This window comes from Chiloscyllium punctatum, chromosome 21 (assembly GCF_047496795.1).
Source record: "Chiloscyllium punctatum isolate Juve2018m chromosome 21, sChiPun1.3, whole genome shotgun sequence".
NCBI lineage: Eukaryota > Metazoa > Chordata > Chondrichthyes > Orectolobiformes > Hemiscylliidae > Chiloscyllium > Chiloscyllium punctatum.
In genome coordinates this window covers 565,715-582,924 of record NC_092759.1, presented here as the reverse complement: position 1 = coordinate 582,924, position 17,210 = coordinate 565,715, and the positions used below count along the sequence as shown (strand labels likewise).

Genomic DNA, 17,210 nt, shown 5'->3' with positions numbered 1-17,210 from the left:
CTATAAAGGAAAGCATACCAAACATCATCTTCACTATCCTATCTACCTGCGACTCTATTTTCAAGGAGCAATGAACCTGCACTTCAAGGTCTCTTTGTTCAGCAACACTCCCTAGGAACTTATCATCAAGTGTATAAGTACTGCTAAGATTTGCTTTCCCAAAATGCACCACCTCACATTTATCTAAATTAAACTCCATCTGCCACTCCTTAGCCCATTGGCTCATCTGACCAAGATCCCGTTGTAATCGGAGGTAACCTTCTTCGCTGTCCATTACACCTCCAACTTTGATGTCATCTGCAAACTTACTAACTGTACCTGTTACTGGAACTGAGTGACTGAAAACATTCAAGACAAACATAGAAAATTTCTTTCTCTCAAAAGATCGTCAGTCTGTGCAATTCTCTTCCAAAATGTAATAAAAACCACATCTTTGAATATTTTAAGAGAAGACTTTGAGCTATAGGAAGAGGCTGTATAGGCTGGGCCTATTTTCTCTGGAGTGTTGGAGGCTGAGAGGTGACATTACAGAGGCTTATAAAGTCATGAGGGGCATGGATAGGGTGAAAGTTCCCCACTGTAGGGGAGTCCAAAACTAGACGACATAGGTTTAAAATGAGAGGGGAAAGATATAAAAGGGACCTGAGGGGCAACTTTTTCATGTAGAGGTTGGTTGTGTATGGAACGAGCTGCCAAAGGAAGTGGTGTAGGTAGGTATAATTACAACATTTAAAAGACATCTGGATGGGTACATGAATAGGAAGGGTTTGGATGGCTATGGCCCAAGTGCTGGCAAATGGGACTAGATTAATTTAGGAAATCTGGTTTGTATGGATGAGTTGGACTGAAGGATCTGTTTCGTGCTGTACATCCCCATGATCCTGTCGTTCGTCAAGAATAAAGCCAGATCCGTTGGGGGTGAGGGGGTGGGGAAACTGAAGTTGCGGCCACAGTTAGATCAGGAATAACAAAGCAGGTTTGAAGGGCTTAATTTATATGTATAAATTTATATGTTAAATTCGTGGAAGTCAACAGAGAGACGATAGACCCAGTATAGATTTTTGGAGGTAAAGGTTTTGTATTCTAACCCCCAGGCTTCCCACAATCCTAGTCCTACTGATTGAAATATTCCGCATTCTTTGGTGATAATCATAAATTCAGCAATCCTGGTCCATGTTTGATTGCCAGCTAGTAGTGGATTGACAGAAGAACGTTTTAATCATTGACAGCATCATAGAATCATAGAGTCCAGAAGAGGATCTTTGGTTCCTCAAGTTCGTGCCACCAAAAATATACTACTCCCTACACCAGTTCCACTTTCCAAGGCCCGTAGCCTTGAATGTTCTGACATTTCAAGTGACTCATCCAAGTATCTTTTGAAGGTTGTGAGGTTTCTCATCTCTACCCTCCCAGAGCCCTCACCACCCCCTCGGTGAAAAGACTTTTCCTCAAATCCCCTTCTGCCTTTCCCTTTAGAATTAGTCCCCCTCATTATCAACCCTTCAGCTAAGAGAACAGCTGCTTTCGATTCGCCCTGTCCATGCTCCTCATAATCTTATACACCTCTGGCAGTTACCCTTTTAACCTTCTCTGCCCCGAAGAAAACAACCCGAGCTTATTCAGCCTCTCTTTGTAGCTGAAATGCTCATTCCAGGCCAAACTTGGTTTATCTCCTTTGCACTCTCTCCATTGTGATCACAATTCTTCCTGTAGTCCAGCTGTGGCCTTACCAAAGTTCTGTACAGCTCCAACATAACCTTCTTTCTCTTAAAATCTATGCCACAATTGATAAAGCTAAGCGTTTTCTACGCCTTCTTAACTACCCTATTAACCTGTCCTGCCACCATCAGGGAACTGCAGACCCAAGATCCCTCTGTTTCTCTGAGCTTCCTAGTGTCCTGCCATTCAGTGAGTACGACCTTGTCTTGTTTCTTTTTCCAAAAAGCATCACTTCACACTTTTCAGGCCACTGATCTGGCCATCTGACAAACCCGCGTATATCTTCCTATAATAGAAACATAAAAAATAGGTGCATGAGTAGGCCATTCAGCCCTTCGAGCCTGCACCATCATTCAACATGATCATGGCTGATCAGGTAATTTCAGTATCCCATTCCTGCTCTATCTCCATATCCTTGATCCCTTTATCCGCAAGGGCCACATCCAGCTCCCTCTTGGACATATCGCATTAAGTGGCCCGAACAGCTTTCTGTGGGAGAGAATTCCACACATTCACATAGAGTCATAGAGATGTACAGCATGGAAACAGAACCTCGGTCCAACCTGTCCATGCCGACCAGATATCCCAACCCAATCTAGTCCCACCTGCCAGCACCCATCCCATATTCACCCCAAACCCTTCCTATTCATATAATCTTTCTGAGTGAAGAAGTTCTTCCTCATCTCAGTCCTGAATGGCTTACCTTCTATTCTTAGACAGTGACCCCTAGTTTTGGACTTCACCAACATTGGGAACATTCTTCTGGCATCTAGCCTGTCCAGTCCCATCAGGATGTTATATGTTTCTATGAGATTCCCCCCCCCCATTCTTCGAATTTCCAGTCAGTACAAGCCCAGTCAACCTGGTCTTTCCTCATTATACTGGACTTGCCAGCAATGCCCATATCCTCCAGATGGTCTTCAACTAGGGTTCCAGGATAAGATGACTCCTTTCCTGATTTTTACATATCTTCTAGTGACAAAGCATTGGGTGTCATTTTGAGGTCTCCCCTCCAGGCATACAATGAGGCACCAGCAATCCTACCCCCTAAACTCATTCAGAGGTTTTTATACACTTAGACCCAGGTTTGTCATAAATTTGTATCGCATGTTAACTGCTGGTTCTTTTTTCTTATTTTTTTTTCCTTCTCCTCCAATCCAAGGACTTTTTGCACTCCTGGTGATGTTACTCGGTTATATAAAGCCAGCAAAGTCAACTCCACTCCACCCCATCTGTGACATCAGAGTGCTGGACAAGTACATTAGAGAGGCAAAGGATGCTGCAGATTCAACGGTACGCCATTCTGTGTATGTGTGTGGCCTGTTATGGTGTAATGCAGTGACTTCCAACTGGGCTTCAGTCTGATACCTGATGTGAATGTTAATCCAGAGCTCCAGTGGTGGGTTAGAAAGTCAATGCTGCAGGCAGTTTTCACTGCATTGCATAGAATCTGCTAAAGTCGAATAATTTCCTATATAACCTGTGCTCCGATTTACTTTTTTTAAAATTTGGGACAGTTGAGGACGAATCCAAGGTCAAGATACCAAATTGGTTGAAGGGGCAAGAGTAACTTCTAGGATAAATCAAGAATTCAGGTGGTACGATGGCTCAGTGGTTAGCACTGCTGCCTCACAATGCCAGGGACCTGGGTTTAATTCCACCCTTGAGCGACACTGTGTGGAGTTTGCACATTCTCCCTATGTCTGCATGGGTTTCCTCTGGGTGCTCTAGTTTCTTCCCACAGTCCAAAGATGGGCAGGCTAGGTGGATTGGCCATGGGAAATGCAAGATTACAGTGATAGGGTAGGAAGGTGGGTCTGGGTGGGATGTTCCTCAGAGTTGGTGTGGACTGGATGAGCCAAATGGCCTCTATGATTCTATGAATTATTGGCATGTCAACAAAATTTGTGGTCTTTTACCCAATGCATTGAGAATCTCGGAAAACCTTACAAGGCAATCATTAAACCAATTTAGGAATTAATAAGGTGGTTGACCAAATGGGTATGGCCCCCGGCCCAAGAGATAAGTTTTAAAGGAATAGGGAGAGGCAGAGTTATTTAGGCCTGAGGCCTATATGTCAAAACTAGAGGGGTGCTGAAGAGGCTAGAATTGGACGAGTGCAGAGATCTTGGAGGGTTGTGGATCTAGAGGAGATTGAGAAGAACCAATACAAATCCAAGGGTCAAGTGATTACAGCACAAAATAATTCTATGATTCCTTTTATGAATGTTAAGTGTGGGTTTAATAGTGTTCTATACACTGTGCAGGGAAACGGCAATTTACCTGGTACACTACTTCCCAGACTTTGTGACCTTATTTTATAGCGTCCGGTTTCATACAACAACAGAGTATGTGAGGCCAAATCTCACAGTGCAGCTGTGCCCTTGCTAATGTATTTTGTTTTGTTCATTCCTGGGATGTGGGTGTCACTGATCAAGGCCAGAACTTGTTGCCTATCCCTCTGGTGGCACGATGGCTCAGCGATTAGCACTACTGCCTCACAGTGCAAGGGACCCGAGTTTGATTCCAGCCTTGGGCGATTGTGTGGAGTTTGTACATTCTCCCTGCGATTTCCTCTGGGTCCCTCCATAGTACAAGGATGTGCAGGTTAGGTGAATTGGCCATGATAAATTGCCCACAGAGTTCAGGGATGTGTGGATTAGGTGCATTAGTCAGTAGAGTAATTGGGGGGGGGAACGGAAATGGGTTGGTGTAGACTTGTTGGGCTAAATGGCATGTTTCCATTCTAGTGATTCTATGATTTCAGTGGGCATCAACTACATTGCTGTGGGTTTCAAGTGATATTTAAACTAGACTGGGTAACAACAGCAGCTTTCCCTCCCTGAACTGTATTAGTGAACCAGATGGGATTTTAAAACAAATGATGATTGTTGTCATGGTCACTGCTACGGAGACTTGCTTTCAAATCCAGCTTAATTGATTGAATTTAAAATCCACGAGCTGACACAGTGGGATTTGAACCAATATCACATTAACGTGGCCATCTGGATTACTGGCTGGTGACATTACCACTATCTACCCTGATAGTTAGGAAAAATGGTTGCCTCCAGGATAGGAAAGAAGAAAAATGAGGGGAAATTAACCCAAAATCTGCCCATCTCCTGTAAGTTTGAGGCTCTGTGATATAACATTAATGAGCAATATCAAAGCTCCAACTTCAAATCCGATAAATCTAATCTGGGCCTGTAGCCAAAATGTGTTTGTAAATTTAAACCAATACTATGTGAATCTAGGATTGCATTCTTGAATCACTCTGAAAGGTTGAGGGGCGAGATGATCAAACCTTTCAAGATATTAAGGGGAATGCATTTGCTGGATAGAGAGAAATTATTTCCACTGGTTGCAAAACCTTGGAAATCTTGGAGAATACAGCTTTCGCTGTAGCCCAAGGGTTTCATGAATGATTCACCAAAGTTATGCTCGGGGATAGGAAGAACCCGCTTAGAAATTTGAGACTTCTCTGAACATGGATTGCATTACTAATTGAGATTTTGTGGGGCTGGGAGGTTGTTTCCAATATATTGCCCAACTGTATTTCTAAAATGCACCCAGCCATTCCAGATAAAGGATTAAAAAAACTGTAGATGCTGGATTCCAAGGTAGACAAGCAGGAGGCTGGAAGAACACGGCATGCCAGGCAACGTCAGGACTGAAGAAGGGTTACACCCGAAACGGTCACGGCTTACTGTGTTCTTCCAGCTTCCTGGTTGTCTATGCCAGAGCAAGAGCCAACGAGTTGACCAATGAGGGGGCAAATTTACCAAATGATCCAATAATGTCCACACTGCTTTGTTTGTTCTTCCCAGAAATGTCTTATCAACTGCAATGGTTACCTCTGCTGGGTAGAAACCTGGAAAACAGGAATAGGTGGAGGCCATTCAGCCCATTGAGCCTGCTCCAGCATTCACACATATCATGACTGATCATCTACTTCTTTACCATTTTTCCCATATTCCTTGGTGTCATAGTATTACAAAGTCTATCAACTTCAGTCTTGAATCTACTTCAATAGACCTCCAGGGTAGACAACTCCAAAACTTTATCCCTCTGAGTGAAAAGAATTATCCCTATTTCAGTCCAGGTGGCCTGACTCTTACTCTGAGACTCTGCCTCCTAATCTTTGACTGCACCGAGCCTGAGGAAACATCCTTCCTGCATCTACCTTGACTAAGAATATTTCTCATATATGTTTCTCAGAGACTATCACATATTCAAAAACGTGCACCCCTCACTCTATAGTCTGATACATTTAAGCAATGAGTCACTGATGAACATTGACCTGGAAGGTTCAAAAACTCAGTCTCTGATCTGCCAGGAGTCAGCTGCTTTGCAGTAGGTTTAGCTCAGTTGATCTTGGCAGAAATTCCCACTCCTAATGACCTTTTAGACTAACAGGGAAGTGCCATGTATGGCTATCAGATGATCAACATCTGGCAAGGACCTCACAAAACAAAAGTATGGTGAGGACAGAATTTGCGCAATCGTAAATAAAAACAGAAGGAGTTGGAGAAATTCAGCCAGTTTGGCAGCATCTCTATAGAGAGGAACAGAGTTAATGTTTTGAGTCCAATATGACTCTTTTAGAGTAATAACGCCGTAGAGCACAGAAACAAACCCTTCGGTCCAACTCATCCACGCTCACCAGATATCCTAAATTAATTTAGTCATATTTGCCATATCCCTCCAAACCCTTCCTATTCATATACCCATCCAGACGCCTTTTAAATGTAATAAATGGACCTGCCTTCACCATCTCCTCTGGCCGCTCATTCCATATATGTACCACCTTCTGCGTGAAAAAGTTGCTCTTTAGGTCCCTTTTATATCTTTCCCCTCTCATCTTATACTAATGCCCTCTAGAACAAAAAGCAAAGAAAATTTACAGACCAGGTACAGGCCCATCGGCCCTCCAAGCCTGAGCCGATCCAAGCGTACTGTCTAAACCTGTCGGTCAATTCCCAAGCAGCTGTATCCCTCTGCTCCCCACCTACTCATGCATCTTTGCAGACGCATCTTAAATGAATCTACCGTGCCTGCCTCTACCACCCCTGCTGGCAACGCGTTCCAAACACCCACCACCCTCTGTGTGAAGTACTTGCCGCGTGTATCCCCCTTAAACTTTCCACCTCTCACCTTGAAAGCGTGACCTCTCGTTATTGAATCCTTCTACCCTTGGACTTTCCTACCGTGGAAAAAAGACCTTGGCTATTTACCCTATCCATGCCCCTCATGATTTTATAAATCTCTATAAAGATCACCCCTCAGCCTCCAATGCTCCAGGAAAATAGTCCCAGCCCATTCAGCCTCTCCCTGTAGCTCAAACCCTCCAACCCCGGCAACTTCTGAACTTTGGCGGAATCTTTGTCAAGCCCAGGCGAATTTGGGGCGGGACTCTGCTTTTGATCTCACCCTCGAGATGTCGAGCTCTCCACCCATTCATTCACCTCAAATGCCGCCGCACTTAACAGCAGGACTGACCGATTTTCCCCAAGAAATTCCAGGTGTTCTATCCAGTGTACAGACCGTGGGAAGTGGCCCAAAGAGGATCCCTCACTCCCGTCCCAATAGCAGTCAACTTGAGGAAGATAATCATTACTGTTAGAAGTGAGTAGCTAATAAGTAAAGTGGCCAGTCCATTTGTATCCCTCCAACTGGGCAGCCTGTGCCACTTCAGAATCTCACTCCCCTGGCCTCTGCTCCTCTGAGAGAAAGTGAGGACAGCAGATACTGGAGATCAGAGTTGAGAGTGTGGTGCTGGAAAAGCACAGCAGGTCAGGCAGCCTCCGAGTAGCAGCAGAATTGATGTTTTGATTCCTGATGAAGAACTTATGCCCAAAACATCGATCCTCCTGCTCCTCAGATGCTGCCTGACCTGCTGTGCTTTCCCAGCGCCACACCTTTCAACTTTGTCCTTTTGCCTAGAGTGGCAGTATAAAGGACATGGGTGGAAGGAAAACAATACAGAAGTTCACCTGTGCCAGGACGTACAAAGTTAAAAATCATACAACAGCAGGTTATAGTCCAACAGGTTTATTTGGAAGCACTAGCTTTTGGAGCGTTGCTCTCTCATCAAGTGGTTGTTGAAGGTGTTGAAGGAGCAGCGCTCCAAAAGCTAGTGCTTCCAAATAAATCTGTTGGACTATAACCTGCTGTGGTGTGATTTTTAACTTTGCACACCCCAGTCTAACACTGGCACCTCCAAATTATGATTGCCAGGATGGAATGCCATTCTTTGAGAACATCTTTCTAAGTGACTGTGCTGAAATGCAGATGACTCATGTTACTGTTCCATTGCTCAGACAGCTTTATCAGATTCCACTTCCACTATTGTTGTGAAAGCAGTTAGTGGCTCTGTCAAAATAGCTGAGTGAGGAATCTCACACCAATATGTTAAGCATTTGCATAATAACATCCCTCACAGTCATTTGTCAGCTCTGGATTTTAATGAAACGACTGCTTTTATTTATTTATGTAAATCCTCAAAGCAGACTAATAGCTCCTCATTTGCTGTCTTTGCAGTTATTCATCTATCAAGTAATCTGTGGGAGGCACACTCCTCAGGAATGTGTCTTTTCATAAGTGCTTTAGGCGTTTGTATTCAAGCACCGGTGGTGGAGGTTTGATATACGAGGGCTCTGGTTTATCCTGAACTTGTTTACTGTGGACCACTGTCACAGTGGCATTTCAAAGCCTGCTATTTCACAGATCAGAGACAAAAAAAAACTACAGGTGCTGAAATCCAACGTAGACAGGCAGGATGCTGGAAGAACACAGCAAGCCAGGCAGCATCAGGAGGTGGAGAACCTGAAACACTGACTTCTCCGCCTCCCGATGCTGCCTGGCTTGCTGTGTTTCTCCACCCTCCTGCTATTTCACAGATGGCTGGTGGAATTTGCTGGTACGTTTGCTTCCTTGATTCAAAGCATGTATCTGCTGGGAGATGTTGCTCTGATATTTATTCCACTTGGGGCTGAGAGGGAAGGCGGGGAGTAAGGTGGGTTGAACAGGTCACTATGGAGTTGGTAAATGAACAGGAGGATGAATGGTTTTAGGGTTTTCATCAGGGGGGTAGCGGGGGAACGATGTTTATGGGGACAGGAAATCAGGGGAAAGGTGTTGCGTTGAGGGTTCCAGTTTTGATGTGCATTGTTGCAACCAGAGCATTATCAACACGGTATGTGTGTGTATGACAGGCACGGTGGCACAGTGGTTAGCACTGCTGCCTCACAGCGCCAGAGACCTGGGTTCAATTCCCGCCTCGGGCGACTGACTGTGTGGAGTTTGCACATTCTCCCCGTGTCTGCGTGGGTTTCCTCCGGGTGCTCCGGTTTCCTCCCACAGTCCAAAGATGTGCAGGTTAGGTGAATTGGCCATGCTAAATTGCCTGTAGTGTTAGGTAAGGGGTAGATGTAGGGGTATGGGTGGGTTGCGCTTCGGCGGGGGCGGTGTGGACTTGTTGGGCCGAAGGGCCTGTTTCCACACTGTAAGTAATCTAATCTAATCTAATCTAATGCTTTCAGCTAATTTAACAAGCTTGTGAACTCAGAGTTTGTTACCTCAATGTCGATTGATTATAGCTGCCTCGGTCAGCACTTGAGTGCTGTCAGGTTCTCTTGCCAATGATGTGGATTGCAAAGTTGAGGCAGGGTTTCAGTGCTCTCTATTTACCCCACATCTAATCTGTTGCCCATCCACAACATTTCCTTCTGTGATCCTCAGTCTTTCCCCAATACCTTGTTGCCGTATGGCTACATGTGAATATTTGAACATGGAACAGGAGTAGGCCATTTGGCCCTAGGAGCCTGCTGTGCTATTCAATAAGATCACCACTGACCTGATTGTAATCTGAGGTCCATACTCCAGAAAACCCTGTAAATCTTTCACTGCTTTGCTGAACGAGAAGCTATCCAGCAGCTCTGCCTTAAAGACTTTTCTTTCATTCTGCCTTTTCAGGAAAAGAAAGTTTGAAAGACTCAGAAACCCCAGAGAAGTTTTTTTTAAACCACATCTCTGTTTTATATGGGCGAACACTTGCTTTTAAACAGTGAACCTCAGTTCTAGATTCCCCCATAAGAGGAAACATCAGCCCCACAATCGCTTTGTCCAGAACTCTCCAGGTCTTGTCAAACGTGACTTCAAAAGACAACCCAGGTGTTAGCCTGGTTAATCTTCTTTGAACTGTTTGCAATGCACTTACATCCTTCCTTAAATAAATTCTGTGTCTTACGATCTTATACTCCACAACCATGTGATGAAGGAGCAGCGCTCCGAAAGCTTCCAAATAAACCTGTTGGACTATCACCTGGTGTTGTGAGATTTTTAACTTCCTTAAATAAGTTAATCAATACTACGGTAGTCTCACCCGTGCACATGTGAATCATACGTTCCCGACTTTTATGTTCAACTTTCCTGGCCATAAATGATAACAATAACATTCTTTCCTATGCTGTCCCTGCATACTAACCTTACATTATTCTTGCACAAGGACATCCAGATTCATCTGCAATCTTTCACCATTTATATTAGATTAGATTAGATTACTTACAGTGTGGAAACAGGCCCTTCGGCCCAACAAGTCCACACCGCCCCGCCGAAGCGTAACCCACCCATACCCCTACATTTACCCCTTAGCTAACACTACGGGCAATTTAGCATGGCCAATTCACCTGTCCTGCACAATATGCTTCTTATTTATTCCTCCTGCCAACATGAACAATTTCACATTTTCCACATTAAATTCCATTTTTCCAGTTCTTTGCCTACTCACTTTCTGTCCTTTTTTTATAGCCTTCATTTATCCTCTTCACCACTTACTTTCCTACTTATCTTTGAGTCATCAGTTTTCTTTTTAATCATACCTGCAGTCCCTTCATCCAAATCATTTGTATAGATTGTAACCGGTTTGAGGTCAGAGCATTGATCCTTGTGGCACACCACTTATTACATCCTGACGACCTGAAAAAAAAATCGATTAATGCTTACTCTCTGCTTTCTGTTAGCCAGCCAGTCTTCCATCCATGCCTTTGTGCTACCCCTACAGCACGAACCTTTATTCTCCACAATAACCTTTGATGTAGCACTTTACCAAATGCCTGTTGGAAACTGAAGTATGGTACATCCAAAGGTTGTGGATGTGTGGATTCATATCCACATATTTTACTTCTACAACAAATTCCAGTAGATTGGTTAAACCTTTCCACAAAACCATGTTGACTCTGCCTAATTTCCATGAATCTATCTAAATGTCCTGCTATATCTTTGTTAATAACCTAATGGGACAGTCCCAAATCGAGGGAATTGATAAAAAATAAAACCAATGCACCAACCATCTCACTGGCCACTTCCTTTAAGACCCAGGAAGAAGTCTATCAGGATCCTGACCCAGAGCTCCAACAATTTATTGTGTACCACTTCTGTAGTGATTATAATTGTTCCGAGTTCTTCCCTTCATTTCATTTACTGATTTATCACTACTTCTGCCTGTTACTTGTATCCTATATCATGAAGGCTAATGCAAAATTCCAAATCAATTCATCTGCCATCTCATTTTCCTTTGTCAATTCTCCTTACTCACTTCCTATAGGACCAACGCTGACTTTGTTAATTTTTGTTTTTTTAAATATTTTTAAAAACTTTTATTATCGGTTTTTATATTTCTGATAGGATTTCTCTCATACTCTAAATTTCTCTCATTAACAATTGCTTTAGTCATTCCTTTTTTAACATTCTGTCAAAACCTCTGACCTGCCAACTGTTTTTTTTCCTTAAACTTGATACTGCCTTTATCCTTTCTTCAATGTGGATTTCACCAGTTTCCTCATTTCCCTTCCCCTCACCTCATTCCAGTTCAACCTTCCAAATTGGCGCCGCCTTAATGACCGGTCCCTACCTGTCCATCTTCCTTCCCAGCCATCCGCTCCACCCACCCCACCAACCTATCACCATCACCCCTCCCTTCATCTACCTATCACACTGTCAGCTACCTTCTCCCAGCCCCAACCCTCTCCCATTTATCTCTGCACCCCCTCGGCTCACAGCCTCATTCCTGGTGAAGGGGTTTTGCCCGAAACGTTGATTCTCCTGCTCCTCGGATGCTGCCTGACCTGCTGTGCTTTTCCAGCACCACACTCTCGACTCTAATCTCTAGCATCTGCAGTCCTCCCTTTCGCCAAGGGGTGTCCATCCCTTAGAGTTTTTCTTACTTGGAATGTATCTGTTCTGTAATATACTCATAAATGTCTACCACGACATCTCTATTGACCTGTCTTTTAACTTAATTTGTCAATTTATTTTACCAAGGTTGGCATTCATCCTCTCTTGGTTGCTCTTATTAAATTGAAAAATATTGTTTTGGAGCCAATCTTCCCTTCAAGGTGAAAGTAAAATTCAATCATATTATGGTCAATTAAAGACACTTTTGCTATGAGATAATTAAGAAATCCTATCTCACTGCACAGTACCAAATCTAGTATAGGTTAGGTTCAGAAAGAACTTTTCTAATATAGTATCCTGAAAGTATTCTACGAGCTTCTCATCCAGGATATCTTTGCTCATCTGACTTTTCCAGTCTATGTGTAGATTAAAATCACCCATTATTATCTCCACACATTTCTGTCAAGCTCCCATTATTTCTTCCTTTATTGCTAAAATATAATGTGCATTCAGATGGAGAGCCTTTAGTTTTATTCTTCTTGTAAATGCCAGTCTCTTCGAGGTTTATTCCTGGATGTATACTCTCTACCCCTTTCTGTCACTGTCTATTATTTCCAGTATTAATTCTGCTTTGTCTTTGATTTACATCTTTCCAAATGTGATCACTTTCCTCTGCTAGTCCATTTAACATCCTATTTCCTTAGTAACCTGGCTTACAACTGCATTGAACCCAACATGGTTCACGGAGACTCGTTGCATTGGAATAGATGCAACTTTCCCCAGCATGTGGCTAGACAATGTCCCCTCCACTGGCCTTTCCATATGTTACATTTCACCAGCTACAGGCCAGCTAGAATGCTATAACTTTTTTGTTGACCCCCGAGGCTCACATCGGCATTAGGATTATCCCTGACAAGTTCTAATGTAGCATAGGAGTCATAGCAGTCATAGATCATAGAGAGTCATTGATCATTGGATCATAGGATTCATTTGGCCCTTTGAGTCTACTCCAGCATTCAACCAGACCATGGCTGATTTACCTCAATGCCAATTTCCCCTATTATGTGTTGATGTCTTTAAATACCTAGAAGTTTATTCCTTTTTCTCTTGAACATATTCAATAATGGTCCCTCCATAGCCGTCTGAGGTAGGGAATCCTGAAGATTCACTACCATCTGAGTGAAGAGAGAAATTTCAATCCTGAATGACTTACCCCTTGCTCTGAGACTGCCCTGGTTCGAGACTCCTAGCCAAGGGGAAACATTTCCTTCCTGCATCGACCTTGTCAAGCCCTTTAAAAATTTTATGCACTTGTTGTACCCCAGAGAATTCCTACTTCAAGCATTCATTCCTCACTTTGATATTCACCACAGGCCTTGACTTTTCTCCCCCTCCCCCATTTCCACCCAATTATGGTGATCCTTCTTCATCTCTAATATTGGCTCACAGCTTCCCCTCCTCCAGTTTTGGTCCACATTGACTCAGCACTACTTGCACTGAACCCCCTCTGAATTTCACCATGCCCTCTCCCTCTCTGATGTAGACTTTGGATCCAAAGAAAGACAATAGTGAGGAAAGACTGAGAATCATGGATCAACAAAGGGATTTGAATGTTCACAGAATCAAATCATTAAACCTGAGTGTACAAAGATGTCAAAGATGAATGGAATGCAGCCTTTATCACTTCAGGGCTGGGATACAAATAATACATTTTTGTGGAATCTCCCAGGAACCTGAGTAATGTGGACTCTGATAGGATTTGTAGCAAAATCGCACAACAAATCTGGCAAGGCCTATCTCAACTTTGGGAGCAGGTCGCTGCATCATTTGTGCACTTGCTGAGTGGTGAAATGAATGTCTTGCAAGGCAGCGGTCTTGCAAGCTAGATATTGTGAATTCTTGACATGGAAATCAGAGAAGGTACCTGGTGACTTTAGCTCACCACTGGCTTGCACAGCACCAGATAGCATCTCAAGGTATGAACCATGGACATCAGCTCCATATAGCCCTTGACAATACTTATCAATCCGTCACTATCCCATTGGCATCTCTCAGGTTCACTTGCAGGTCACTCAGGAAGCACAGGCTTGCTTTGTGGGATACACCAGCAACCAGCATTTGAAAGGCTGCTATTTGGATACTCTGCATGCAGCGACAGACAAACAACTCTTCCTAATGAAGGGCTTTTGCCCAAAACGTGCATTTTCCTGCTCCTCGGATGCTGCCTGACCTGCTGTGCTTTTCCAGCACCACTCTAATCTTGACTCTGATTTCCAGCATCTGCAGTCCTCACTTTTGCCAACTCCTAGATTAGACCAGGTGCAGGCAGGGTAGAGATATACAACCCAGCCGCTGCTGGAGTGTCCTAAGAGGAGATTTCTGAGGGGCCTGCATGTAGTCCCTCTTCCGTCCTGGTGAGCCTTGGCATCGCACTAGCGTCTTCTGATGAAAGAACACCTCCAGTATGCATTAGGCCAATGCTGTTGTCGACATGTTTATAGTCCTGAGGACTAGTGGCTGGGATGCTGGAGTGTAGGTATATGCACCTCTCTAGCAGCCCTTGAGGGGGCTGGAGCAACCTCTACCACAGAGACAACCAGATAGTTGCATGGTCAGGGCAGCTGGGCCCCACAGCACAGCTGCACTCCTGCAGCCTCTGCAAATCAGGGCCTTTGCATCCTACATACCTATCTACTAGCCCTGTCCCTCACTGGACATGTGGACAAAGTTCCTGACTGCACACACCACAGGATCCTCTCTGTCTGGATCCTCTGAGTGCTAGTGACATGGACCATTTGCTTCCTCAGCCAGCTGCAGAGCTGTCTCCATGAAGTGGTCCCCAACTTTCTAGCGCTAACATTCCCACTTCGGAATCAGGGAATGAGGCTTTGAGGGGAACCGAGAGAAGATGTTGCAAACGATAGTGGGAGTGGGTAGCACAAGAGCCTTGCTGGGAAACAGATGAAGTGCCAGAGCTAGTGAGTGAGGAGTAGCAGAGAGATGCTCGTGATAGGAGTGGAGAAGATCGTTGACCTTCTTGTGACACTGTTGGCTATTCCTCCACACTGTGGAGATTACTCTGAACTGGGCAGTGACCTTGGATCAGGCTGTTAGGGTGTGGTGTCATGGCCATCTCTGCTGCTCCTCTGGGAAGAGGACAACAATCCTCTACCAGTATCTCCAGCACCATCTTCCTCTTCTCTGAATTCTTACACTGACTGTCACTGAGCAGGGCAGCGTCAGAATGTAAGAGTCCAAGGTACACATTGACCTTTAAATATGGTACCAAAGATGCTGGTCTATCAGCTGACTGGTAAGTTGTTCTGGGAACAGTCTTGGCAAGATGGGGTTAGAATGGTTCAGGAGAGATGCCAGAAAGGTAGTTAATGAATGAGATGAGTTTGGTAAGATACAGCGAGATGGCTTGCTAGGCCTTGAGGTGAAAGACCCTCCAAAAAACTTGACACAATTTGCACTTCATCAAAAAAAAAGCAAGGTTTATCCCACAGCTTCAGCTGTATGGAGCCTTGGTAGACTCCATTTGGAATACTGCATTCATTTTAACATGCTGAACAGGAGGCACAATGGTGGGGAGAAGGTATGGCAGTGGTAATGTCACCAGACTAACAGGCCAAAGGCTCTGGGTAAATGGGCTCAAATCTGATAAGCAGCTGGTGAAATTTAAAATCAGTTCTTCTAGTTCTGTCGCCATAGTCTTACCAGACCATAGGGGCTGCTGTCTTATTAGAGAGAAGTGACTGGTGGTGATTTAGCCTGAAGGCCACCAGACCTCAGGCGAGGGAAGAGGTTGAGAAGGAGAGTCCCTCATGGTAACCTCAAGCTGTTGATGGGAATTGAGCCCACGCTGTTGGCACCACACTGCTGTGTAAACCAATAATCAGTTAACAAATCTGGAAGTGAAAGCTAGTTTCAGTCCTGGTGACCATGACAACAATCATTGATTTGTTTTTGTTACAAACACTCTGGTTCACTAATGCCATTTACGGAAGGAAATCTGCCATCCTAACTTGGTCTGGCTTACATGTGACTCCAGACCCACAGCAATGTGGTTAAGTTTTAGCTGCTCCAAGAAATTGACAAGCAAGTGTACATGTATTTGAAAATGCAAGGACTGATTAAGGATGGCTTTGTGCGTGGAAAATCATGTCTCACAAACTTGATTGAGCGTTTTTGAGTAAGTAGCAAAGAGGATTGATGAGGGCAGACTGGTAGATGTGATCCATATGAACTTCAGTAAGGTGTTTGACAAGGTTCCCCATGGGAGACTGATTAGCAAGGTTAGATCTCTCGAAATACAGGGAGAACTAGCAATTTGGATACAGAATTGACTCAAAGGTAGAAGACAGAGGGTGGTGGTGGAGGGTTGTTTTTCAGACTGGAGGCCTGTGACCAGTGGAGTGTCACAAGGAACGTTGCTGGGTCCTCTACTTTTTGTCATTTACATAAATGATTTGGATGCGAGCATAAGAGGTACAGTTAGTAAGTTTGCAGATGACACCAAAATTGGAGGTGTAGTGGAAAGATGTTTGAAACTTGAAAGGGTTCAGAAAAGATTTACAAGGATGTTGACAGGGTTGGAGGATTTGAGCTACAGGGAGAGGCTGAACAGGCTGGGGCTGTTTTCCCTGGAGCGTCGGAGGCCGAGAGGTGGCCTTATAGAGGTTTACAAAATTGTGAGGGGCATGGATAGGGTAAGTAGGAGAAGTCTCTTCTCTGGGGTCGGAGAGTCCAGAGCTAGAGGGCATAGGTTTAGGGTGAGATGGGAAAGATATAAAAGAGACCTTTTTCACACAGAAGGTGGTATGTGTATGGAATGGGCTGCCAGAGGAAGTGGTGGAGGCTGATACAATTGCGACATTTAAGAGGCATTTGGATGGGTATATGAATAGGAAGGGTTTGGAGGGATATGGGCCGGGTGCTGGCAGGTGGGACCAGATTGGGTTGGGATATCTGGTCGGCATGGACGGGTTGGACCGAAGGGTCTGTTTCCATGCTGTACATCTCTGTGACTCTATGACTCTAAGTCATTTGGTTCAAGGGCAATTAAAGATGGGCAATAAAATGCTGACCTTCCCAGCAACACCCACATTCCAAGAAAGAATGGAGAAAAGGAAATAATACATTGGCCTCGGTGGGCATGCCACACAGTTTCTACAAAGTGATACCAGACCTTAAAGAGTGAAATAACAAGTACTGCATGCAAAGATATGGTTCATATTCCCTTTAGTTTTGAAGTATGATGGATGATCTGACAAAACTGTTAACATGGTTCAAGTCCCAACAGCACAGAGATGTCA

At 44.2% G+C, this 17,210-nt stretch overlaps 1 protein-coding gene across 3 annotated transcripts in view; it reads left to right on the top strand.

Moving 5' to 3' along the window:
* The window catches only part of epoa (erythropoietin a), a 63,910-nt gene that overhangs the window by 10,258 nt on the left and 36,442 nt on the right, over window positions 1-17,210 (top strand). For all 3 annotated transcript variants that reach the window (XM_072591402.1, XM_072591399.1, XM_072591400.1), the window contains exon 2: window positions 2,882-3,012. In XM_072591402.1, the coding sequence (XP_072447503.1) occupies window positions 2,882-3,012 (131 nt within the window). The remainder of the gene's footprint in view (window positions 1-2,881; window positions 3,013-17,210) is intronic.